Raw genomic sequence first — 11,429 nt, 5'->3', positions numbered from 1 at the left:
TTACTTTTTAATATTTTATGTCAGAATGCCAAGGGATTGTTGGCATTTTTTTTTCCTGCCCAGTAAGGAAATACAAGCTGATACTTGCCATGTGTTCTTGTATAACCTGTGTTTTCACAAAGATTAGAGCACACTAATGTTTGTGTTCTTGGTGAAAAAGTATTTTAGCGAGCATTTTTCTTGATGGAAGTTGAGATTTGCTGAAGCAAGTTTGCAATAATAACCCTAAGAGTAAAGAATTTTACATGTGAATAGTGATGATTTCTCTTAACACATTGAGCAATATCTGCTTTTATATGTTATGGAAATGTCTGGCATTGTTTGACAGTTCACTAAGTTTGGATTGAATTACCAGTGTTTCTGAAAGTTTGGAAGCCATTGGATGGAACACAATTTTATTTAAGTGGTATCATTGGAAGTTTTGAGTACTGCAGTCACTGCACTTGGGTGACTGCAGTGGTTTCATATTCTGTATCTGATTTCACAGTTGAATGTGAATTCAGTAATGGACATCTAATGGTATCTAGAGTATTTTCTCAATCCTGGTTTCTCTACCATGTTGAATTACTGTGTCTGTATTCAAGAGAATCATGGCATCTGGTCCCATCACATCATGGCAAATAGAGAAACAGTGAGAGACTATTTTGGGGGGCTCCAAAAATCACTGCGGATGGTTACTGCAGCCATGAAATTAAAAGATGCTTACTCCTAGACAGCATATTAAAAAGCAGAGACATTACTTTGCCAACAAACGTCCGTCTAGCCAAAGCTATGGTTTTTCCAGTAGTCATGTATGGATGTGAGAGTTGGATTATAAAGAAAGTTGAGCGCCAAAGAATTGATATTTTTGAACTGTGATGTTGGAGCAGACTCTTGAGAGTCCCTTGGACTGCAAGGAGATCCAACCAGTCCATCCTAAAGGAAATCAGTCCTGAGTATTCAATGGAAGGACTGATGCTGAAGCTGAAGCTCCAATATTTTGGCCACTTGATGAGAAGAGCTGACTCATTTGAAAGACCCTGGTGCTGGGAAAGATTGAAGGCAGGAGGAGAAGGGGACGACACAGGATGAGAAGGTTAGGTGGCATCACCAACTGAATGGACATTAGTTTGAGTAAACCTAGGAGTTAGTGATGGACAGGGAGGCCTGGCATGCTGCAGTCCATGGGGTCGCCAAAAATCGCACACAACTGAGAGTGAACTGAACTTGGAAATATTAGTACAGAATGTCCTGTGATAATGGGGAATAAGGTGTAGTGGGAATAATGAGACTCCCAAGTTGTATTTGGAGGAAGAACTTGCAACATACTCCAGTATTGAAACTTCCATGGAGGGAGGACCCTGGCGGGCTACATCACAAATAGCATGGGGTCACGACTGAGCACTGGCACACAAGTTGGATTGATGGCCCTGAATTCCGTTTAGTTGAGGGGGTCTACCTCGCATTATGAAAGTGTTAGTTGCTCAGTCGTGACCGACTCTTGGCTCCTCTGTCCTTGGGGTTTTCCAGGCAAGAATACTGGAATGGGTTGCCATTCCCTTCTCCAGGGGATCTGGACCCAGGGATTGAACCCAGGTCTCCTGCATTGCAGGCCATTCTTTAGCATTTGAGCCAGAGAAGAGATTAAGCTTGACTTCGCATTAAGCTTGACCAAATTCTGCAGCAGTTGACGGGACCGGGACACCTGAGAGTACATTCTCCAGTTCTGTCTTTAAATCATTTTAACAAAGGAAGCATTTAATCACCTGTGTGCTCGGTCGCTCAGTCCTGCCCAACTTTTTGCGACTCCATGGACTGTGGTCTACCGGGGATAAATGTGGGTGGGCGTGGTAAACGGGCTCTGCGCCTGCGCACTGCGACTCTGCGCGCCGCGCTTTCGTATTTTCCCTGCGTCGCTTTGTCCCACAGCAGAGTTGCTCTGAAAGATGCTGCGGCCTGACATATCACCAACGTTTTCTTCTGTCCCTGCGGCTTCCCCCTGCTCACTAGAGTCTCGGTCCCAGGGTCCGCGCTACAATTTCGGACTCCAGGAGACTCCTCTGAGCCGCCCTTCTGCCCAAGCCGTCTCTGCGTCTTCCCCACCAGGCACGTCTGGAGCGGCGGGTGACAGGAGCGGCAGCAGCAGTCTACCTGAGCACCCGCCCAGCGCCCTGCCGCCTCAAGGCAAGGAGTTGTGTGAACTTCTGGAGGTTCAGGGAACCGTGGTCTCTGGTTACCACAGAAGTTTCAGTTGGTGTCTGTTTGGAATTTGGGAATGGAGTGCTCTGCGAATTGAGTGGGTCTGAATGATTTAAGGGCTGGACTCTTCCTCACGTTGGTTTTCTTACAAGGCCTTGATGGTGGATGGCTCAGTTCTGAGGCAGGCTATATTCATATCCCGGGTAATGTGCCTCCGCCCGCGCCCCATGACAGATGAATGAATTTGTGCACGAGTGTAGTGATTGGAGTGGTAAACCTCTTGGCTCCTGAACTTAAGCCTCCAAGGCCTTCTAGGGATCTTGAAAACAGATAAGCTTTGAGAACAGACCAGATTTAACATTTTCTCTAATGGAGGTGAATAATACATTTAGTGTGGAAAATGTCCTTTAAGGAGTATTCAACTCGTTTTATAGTCAGTGACTCTCCATGACAAAACCGTCACCTTTTGCCCACACAGCATTGCCACTCACTGGTAAGGTAACAAATGCCAAATCCAGTGGTCACTTTTCAGTTCATCTTATGTAAACTTCCCACTGTGTTTAATGTTCTTCACCAGTCTTGTCTTGAACTGACTTAATTTGATTTCCTTGATTCCACTCTTCCCTGTTTTTCACCTACCTTCCATAGAACTAGGCTTACTTTTGTTAGTTTACAAATTATTGGCTTGTCCTTAGAGGTTTTTTACTAGGCTACTTCTATCTGATTGTGATTATCACCACAGCCCAGATCTCATCTTTGCCCCTAGATTCCTGTTTCAGACTGTCTTCTGAAGTTTCTAGTAAGGAATCAGTGGACATCCTCAGACTCACCATATGATTAATTGAATTCATCTCTCTGCAGCTCCTCAACCTGTTTCTCTTATCTCAATCATTGGGTTTTTAAAATCTTTAGGAGACTTCAATGATTCAAATATTCCCTCACTCATAACATCCAAAGTTAACAAGTTCTAGATTTGTCTTTTAAATAGTTCTGTCCTTTTCTCTGTGCCATTACAGGCCCTTTTAATTTTGTGTCTGAATTATTGCCTCAAACTCCTAATGCTTCTTTCTTCTAAGCTTACTTACAGTGTCACTAGAGTTATATGGAAAATGAAAATCTTATGTCCCTTCACTTCAACCAGTGACTCTATTTGCAGGTAAAAAAATGTACTCTTTAGTAGCATATCCAAGTCCACTTGGGATATGTTTTCAGTTTTTGCAGTCTTATATCTCATAATTTCTTAATAATTACCGTACTTTCTAACTTAACTGACCTACTTGCACTTCCTTCAAGGCAACATACATGTTTATCAGTATAATCCCCTTCTTCATGAAATGTTCTGTCACCTATTTATTTTCAACAATAATAACATCCAGTAATTAATGACTGCTCCTCTGTTCTAGTTTCTTACTTAGCATGTTGTATCTCTGATCCTTACAGTAAATCTGTAAGATAGATTTTTCTTTTGTCCCAATTTAAGAGGGAGCCAAGACCCCAATTGATGATATAGTTACCTTAGGTGCTCAGTGCGTGCTCAGTTGCATCTGACTCTTTCTGACCCCATGGACTGTAGTCTGTCAGGCTTCTTTGTCCATGGATTTCTCAGGCAGGAATACTGGAGTGCATTGCCATTTCCTGCTCCAGGATATCTTCCTGACCCAGGGTTTGAACCTTTGTCTTCCATATCTGCATTTTAGATTCTTTACCACCTAGCCACCGGGGAGCTGAGTTATCTTAGGAGCTGAGGATAATAATATTCTGTGCTCTCAAAGAACTTATGGTTCAGTAGGGAAGATAGACTTAAAAATCTATAAAACTTTTAAAAGATAATTATTTTTGAGTTACTTACAGATATTGTGCTTAGTAGCTTCAGTCGTATCCGACCCTCTGTGATCCTATGAATCATAGCCTGATAGGCTCCTCTGTCCACAGGATTCTCCAGGCAAGAATACTGGAGTGGGTTGTCATTTCCTTCTGCATACAGATATTGAGGTATTTAATAAGTAGGGGAACAAAGTAACTAAAGAAATTTTGCAGAGGAAATTCAACTTGAGGTAGTGTTGAAGAAGAAGATTATGCCAACTGAAGGGAAAGAGGAGAAAAAAAAAACTGGAGAAAAAACTTTTATTTCTCTCATAAGAAAGAAAAATATGTGCAAAGGCACAGAAGTATGATATAGCATGTTGTGTTTGTAGACTACAAATAATTTCATTTGGTAGAGCAGTAGGGTGATCTATTTTGTTTCTTCCCGATATAAACTTGGAGTACTTGCAGGTATTTAATCTGGGAGGCAGATAGGTTTTTTTGCCATGCCAAAAACATATCTGGCTTTGATGATTGGAATAGATGATAGTACTTTTCCCTGATAAACCGAATTTTGTAGGAGAAGCAACTTTTAGAGGGAAAAATGGTGAGTTCTTCTGTGGACATGTTGAATGTGAAGAACCTTTGGGGTATCCATACATTCATATTGAGGCAATTGAATATATGAATCTAGGGCTAAGAAAGAAGCCTGGGAGAGATATAAATTTGAGGCCAGAGGGGAGAAGGTAAAGAAAATATAGGAAAATAGAGGTGAAGGAAATTGGAGAAAAACTAGGAGAAGTAAGTTTAAGAAGGGGATTAGAGTCTGAAAGTAACCTGAGAAAAAAAGCAGCCCTGTTTGTCTCCAGTCTCTAGTAACTATCTCCTTCCTTAGCTCCTTTAAGCCTAGGGTTAGTAACGGAGCATACTTTGTCTTGATTCTACACATTTCTTTATGATGATATTCTGTCTACCCCTTTGTAAATATTCCCTTTATCAAACACTCTTCAAATTATCCTAGTTTGAATGTGTTATCTCTCTGGAAACTATACAAAAATGTTAGATGTTATCCTATGGTGGATATGAGAGACACTGAGAAATTGTTAGAAAGGGAGACATGGTGAAATTTCTTTTTCAGAAAGATCACTAGTGATGGATGTGAAGAATTGATTAGAGAGGCATCATGTTGAAGGCAAAGAGAATAATTCAAAGACTTTTGAAAAAGGCTGAAGAAGATATGTGCTTAAAATGGGCCAGATAGGAGTGAAGATGGAGAGAAATTTTAGTGAGATATCTATCTATATAATTAGATTTGGTTACTGATTGGGTGTTTGGATTCATGAAAGAGGAGTTAAGAGTGACTTCTAAGTTTATGACTTGTATGAGGTGCAAGATGCAAGGTGCAAGATGATGTAGTTGACCAACTGGTAGTAAAGGAAGGATAAATTCTGAGTAAAAGTTAATGAGGTAATTCACTTTTAGATATTTAGTAGTTCTGGGAAAATACCTAATGGTTTGTATCCAAAAAGTAGTTTTGGATATTTATATCCAAAAATATAGGGATCTAGAGCCACCCTATCTGTTAGAACTCTCTGTGGATAGATATATTCTATATCTGTGCTAATATAGTAGCCACTAGACAAGTGTGGTTTTTGTGCATTTTAAATGTGGCTGGTGTGAAGAACTGAATTTTAATTTTTATTTAATTTAAATACCACATGTGGCAAGAAGCTCCTATACTGAGCAATGCAGCTATAGACCTAAGAATGGTTTTTGCATTTTTAAAGGGTTGGAAAAGTAAAAGAAGAAATTCATATTATAGTATCCAGAACTAAATATTGGAATATTCACTGAAAGGACTGATGCTGAAGCTCCAATACTTTGGCCACCTGATGCGAAGAACTGACTCACTGGAAAAGACCCAGATGCTGAGAAAGATTGAGGGCAGAAGAAGGGGGCAACAGAGCATGAGATGGTTGGATGGCATCATCGACTCAATGAACATGAGTTTGAGCAAATTCCGGGAGATATTGAAGGACAGGGAACCTTGGTGTGCTACAGTCCATGGGGTTGCAAAGACTTGGACATGACTGAGTGGCTGGACAACAACAAATCCAGAATTAAAGTTTCATTGGAATACACTTATTTATTGTCTTACTTACTTTTTGTCTGTAGCTGTTTCCTGTGATAATGTCAGAACTGAGTAATGGTAATAGACAGTATGACCCACAAAGCCTAAAATATTTAACATCTGGCTCATTATTTAAAAGCTTGCCACCCTATACTTTACAGTGTTGAAGAGGAGTTAGGGCTGTATATGAAGGTTTGAGAGTTGCCAGGAAATAGATATTAATAAAAGCCAAAATAATAGATGAGATGTTCAGAGGAAATGTATAATTTTGATTTGAGAGAGAAAGTAAAGTTTGGAACCATTGGAAGCCAACAGTTAAGAGGCAGATAGAGGAAAAAGGACCTGGCAATGGAAACTAAAAAGAAGTAGTTTAAAGAGAATCAAGATAGAGAGTTGTTATGGAAATCAAGGAGGAGAGGCCAAAAGAGACCCAGGATTTTTTTTTTTTTAAAAGAACTCCTAATTTAACTTAAAATCTTTTGTACAGCAAAGAAAAGTATAAAGAGATGAAAAGATAACCCTCAGAGTGGGAGAAAATAATTGCAAATGAAGCAACTGACAAAAGATTAATTTCCAAAATATATGAACAGCTCAATATCAGAAAAACAAAGAACCCAATCAAAAAATGGGCAGAAGACCTAAACAGACATTTCTCCAAAGAAGACGTACAGATGGCCAATAAACACATGAAAAGATGCTCAACGTCACATTATTAGAGAAAGGCAAATCAAAACTGCAGTGAGGTATCACCTCATACCAATTCGAATGTCCATCATCAACAAATCTATAAACTAGGGATATAAATGCTGGACAGGATGTGCTCGAGAAAAAGGAATCTTCCTGCACTTTTGGTAGGAATGTAAATTGATACAGCCACTATAGAGAACAGTATGGAGATTCCTTAAAAAACTAGGAATAAAGCTACCATATGACCTAGCATTCCCATTACTAGGCACACACCCTGAGAAAACCACAATTCCAGTGTTCATTGTAGCACTGTTTATAGTGGCCTGCACATGGAAGCAACCTAGATGTCCATCAACAGATGAATGGATAAAGAAGATATGGTACTTGCTGGGCTGTGCTTAGTCACTCAGTTGTGTCTGACTCTTTGTGACCCCATGGACTGTAGCCCACCAGGCTCCTCTGTCCATGGGGTGTCTCCAGACAAGAATACTGGAGTGGGTGGCATATCCCTTCTCCAGGGACTCTTCCTGACCCAGGAATCAAACCAGGGTCTCCTGCACTGCAGGTGGATTCTTTACCAGCTGAACTATTAGGGAAGCCCATAGTACAAATATACAATGAAATAACACTCAGCCATAAAAAAGAACAAATTTGAGTCAGTTCTAGTAAGGTGGGTGAACCTAGAGCCTGTTATAGAGTGAAGTAAGTCAGAGAAAAACAAATACTGTATATTAACGCATATATTTGGAATCTATTAATAGAAAAATAGTACTGATGAACCTATCTGCAGGGAATGAATGGAGATGCAGATGTAGAGAACAAACTTGTGGACACAGAAGGGGAAGGATATGGAGGACAAATTGAGAAATTAACATTTATGTATATACTTTTATCATGGGTAAAATAGATAGCTAGTAGGAAGCTGCTGTATAACACAGGGAGCCTGGCTTGGCTCTCTGTAACAGTGGTTGACTTTATTTTTTGGGGCTCCAAAATCACTGCAAATGGTGACTGCAGCTATGAAATTAAAAGATGCTTATTCTTTGGAAGGAAAGTTATGACCAACCTAGACAGCATATTAAAAAGCTGAGACACTACTTTGTCCACAAAGGTCCATCTAGTCAAAGCTATGGTTTTTCCAGTGGTCATGTATGGATGTGAGAGTTGGACTATAAAAAAGCTGAGCACCAAAGAATTGATGCTTTTGAACTGTGGTGTTGGAGAAGACTCTTGAGAGTCCCTTGGACTGCAAGGAGATCCAACCAGTCCATCCTAAAGGAGATCAGTCCTGGGTGTTCATTGGAAGGACTGATGTTGAAGCTCCAAAATTTTGGCCACCTGATGCGAAGAGCTGACTCATTTGAAAAGACCCTGATGTTGGGAAAGATTGAGGGCAGGAGGAGAAGGGTATGACAGAGGATGAGATGGTTAGATGGCATCACGACTCAATGGACATGAGTTGGGTGAACTTTGGGAGTTGGTGATCTACAGGGAGGTGTGATGTGCTGCGGTTCATGGGTTCGCAAAGAGTCAGACACGACTGAGCGACTGAACTGAACGACCTAGAGGAGTGTGATGGGAAAGAACAGTAAGGCTCTAGAAGGAGGGGATATATGGATGTCATTTTATATATATATAATGATGGCTGATTTGAATTGTAAGGTAAAAACCAACTCAACATTGCAAAGCAAGTATCCTCCAATTAAAAAACATACACTTATTGGAATCCCTGGTGGCCCACTATGCAGTGGATAGGAATCTGCCTGCAGCAATCCCTCCCTCTTCCTGGAAGATTCCAAGTGCCAAGGGGCAGCTAAGCCCATATGTCAGTTACAGAGCCTGAGCTCTAGAGGCTGTGCACCACAACTACTGAGCCTGTGTGCCTAGAGCCAGTGCATCACAAAAAGAGAAGCCACTGCAGTGAGAAGCCCATGCATTGCCACAAAGAGTAGCCCCTGTTCTAGTAACCCCTGCTTGCTGCAATGGAAGAAAGCCTGCGCAAAGCAACAAAGACCTCACACAGCCAAAAATACATAAATAAATAAAAATGAACTTAAAAAAAAATAATGTCTATGTGCCCACAACATTGTGAATCAACTGTACTTCAAAGAAAAAAAAAAAAAAAGAAAACAAATCTATGTGCCTAGACACTATGCTAGAGTGTTTATGTACATTCTGTCAGATTTTATGACAACCCTATAAAAAAAGTACTATCTTCACCATATTAACAAATTGGTAAAAACCATATGATAATCTCAATAGATGCAGAAAAAGCCTTTGACAAAATTCAGCACTCATTTATGATTAAAATGCTTCAAAAAATGCGCAGAGAAGGAATCTACCTCAACATAGTAAAGGCCAAATATGATAAGCCTATGGCAAACATTCTCAATGGTGAAAAGTTGAAAGCTAAGGTCAGGAACAAGACAAAGGTGTCCACTTTCTCCACTACTATTCAACATAGTTCTGGAAGTCCTAGCTACAGCAGTCAGAGAAGAAAAAAAAGGAATCCAGATTGGAAAAGAAGTAAAGCTCTCACTGTTTGCAGATGACATGATACTGTACATAGAAAACCCTAAAGATAGTATCAGAAAATTACTAGAGCTAATCAGTGAAATATAGCAAAGTTGCAGGATACAAAATCAATACACAGAAATCACTTGCATTTCTGTATACTATCAATGAAAAATCAGAAATAGAAATTAAGGAATCAATCCCCTTCACCTTTGCAACAAAAAGAATTAAATATGTAGGAATAAACTTACCTAAGGAGACAAAAGAACTGTACACAAAATTATAAGATACTAATGAAAGAAATCAAAGACAACATAAACAGATGGAGAGATATTCTGTGTTCCTGGGTAGGAAGAATGGATATTGTGAAAATGTCTATACTACCAAATGCAATCTACAGATTCAATGCAATCCCTATCAAATTACCAATGGCATTTTTCACAGAACTAGAACAAAACATTTCACAATTCATATGGAAACACAAAAGACCCCGAATAACCAAAGCAGTCTCTTGAGAAAGAAGAATGAAGCTGGAAGAATCAACCTTCATGACTTCAGATTATACTACAAAGCCACAATCATCAAGACAGTCTGGTACTGGCACAAAAGCAGAAATATAGACCAATAGAACAAGATAGAAAGCCCAGATATAAACCCATGCACCCATGGGTACCTTATTTTTGACAAAGGAGGCAAGAATATACAATGAGGCAAAGACAGCCTTTTCAAAAAATGGTGCGGGAAAAACTGGACAGCTACATGTAAAAGAATGAAATTAGGACACTTCCTAACAGCAAACACAAAGATAAAATCAAAATGGATTAAACGCCTAAATGTAAGACCAGAAACAATAAAACTCTTAGAGGAAAACATAGGCAGAACACTCAATGACGTAAATCAAAGCAAGATCCTCTGTGACCCACCTCCTAGAGTAATGGAAATAAAAACAAAAGTAAACAAGTGGGACCTGATTAAACTTAAAAGCTTTTGCACAGCAAAGGAAACGATAAGCAAGGTGAAAAGACAACCCTCAGAATGGGAATAGCAAGAGAAGATAATAGCAAATGAAACAACTGACAGAGGATTAATTTCCAAAATATACAAGTAGCTCATACAACTCAATACTAGAAAAACAAACAACCCAATCAAAAAGTGGGAAAAAGACCTAAACAGACATTTCTCCAAGAAGACATATGGATGGCTAACAAACACATGAAAAGAAGCTCAACATTGCTTATTATTAGAAAAATGCAAATCAAAACTAAAATGAGATATCACGTCACACTGGTCAGAATAGCCATCATCAAAAAGTCAACAAACATGCTGAGAGGGTGTGGAGAAAAGGGAATGCTCTTGCACTGTTGGTGGGAATGTAAATTGATACAGCCACTATGGAAGACGGTATGGAGATTCCTTAAAAAACAAGGAATAAAACCACCATATGACCCAGCAATTCCACTCCTAGGCATATACCCTGTTCATTTCAGTTCAGTCACTCAGTTGTGTCCGTCTCTTTGCGACCCCATGAACTGCAGCATGCCAGGCCTCCCTGTCCATCACCAACTCCCGGAGTTTACTCAAACTCATGTCCATTGAGTCGGTGACGCTATCCAACCATCTCATCCTCTGTCATCTTCTCCTCCGGCCTTCAATCTTTCCCAGCATCAGAGTCTTTTCTAGTGAGTCAGTTCTTTGCATTGGGTGGCCAAAGTATTAGAGTTTCAGCTTCAGCATCAGTCCTTCCAATGAATATTCAGGACTGATTTCCTTTAGGATGGACTGGTTGGATCTCCTTGCAGTCCAAGGAACTCTCAAGAGCCTTCTCCAATGCCACAGTTCAAAAGCATCAATTCTTCAGTGCTCAGCTTTCTTACATAGTCCAACTCTCACATCCATACATGACTACTGGAAAAACCATAGCCTTGACTAGATGGACTTTTGTTGGCAAAGCAATGTCTGCTTTTTAATATGCTGTCTAGGTTGGTAATAACTTTCCTTCCAAGGAGTAAGCGTCTTTTAATTTCATGGCTGCAATCACCATTTGCAGTGATTTTGGAGCCCCAAAAAATGAAGTCTGCCACTGTTTTCACTGTTTCCCCATCTATTTGCCATGAAG

General features: G+C 40.0%; 1 protein-coding gene across 2 annotated transcripts in view; it reads left to right on the top strand.

Moving 5' to 3' along the window:
- Positions 1-37: 37 nt before the first annotated feature.
- The window catches only part of MSH4 (mutS homolog 4), a 105,385-nt gene continuing 93,993 nt past the window's right edge, over positions 38-11,429 (top strand). For both annotated transcript variants that reach the window (XM_055585439.1, XM_055585438.1), the window contains exon 1: positions 38-2,163. In XM_055585439.1, the coding sequence (XP_055441414.1) occupies positions 1,926-2,163 (238 nt within the window). In that variant the 5' untranslated portion in view covers positions 38-1,925. The remainder of the gene's footprint in view (positions 2,164-11,429) is intronic.

The sequence above is a fragment of the Bubalus kerabau genome, chromosome 6 (genome assembly GCF_029407905.1).
Source record: "Bubalus kerabau isolate K-KA32 ecotype Philippines breed swamp buffalo chromosome 6, PCC_UOA_SB_1v2, whole genome shotgun sequence".
NCBI lineage: Eukaryota > Metazoa > Chordata > Mammalia > Artiodactyla > Bovidae > Bubalus > Bubalus kerabau.
Note: the sequence above shows the minus strand (reverse complement) of the source record. Positions and strands in the feature narration are given on the sequence as shown.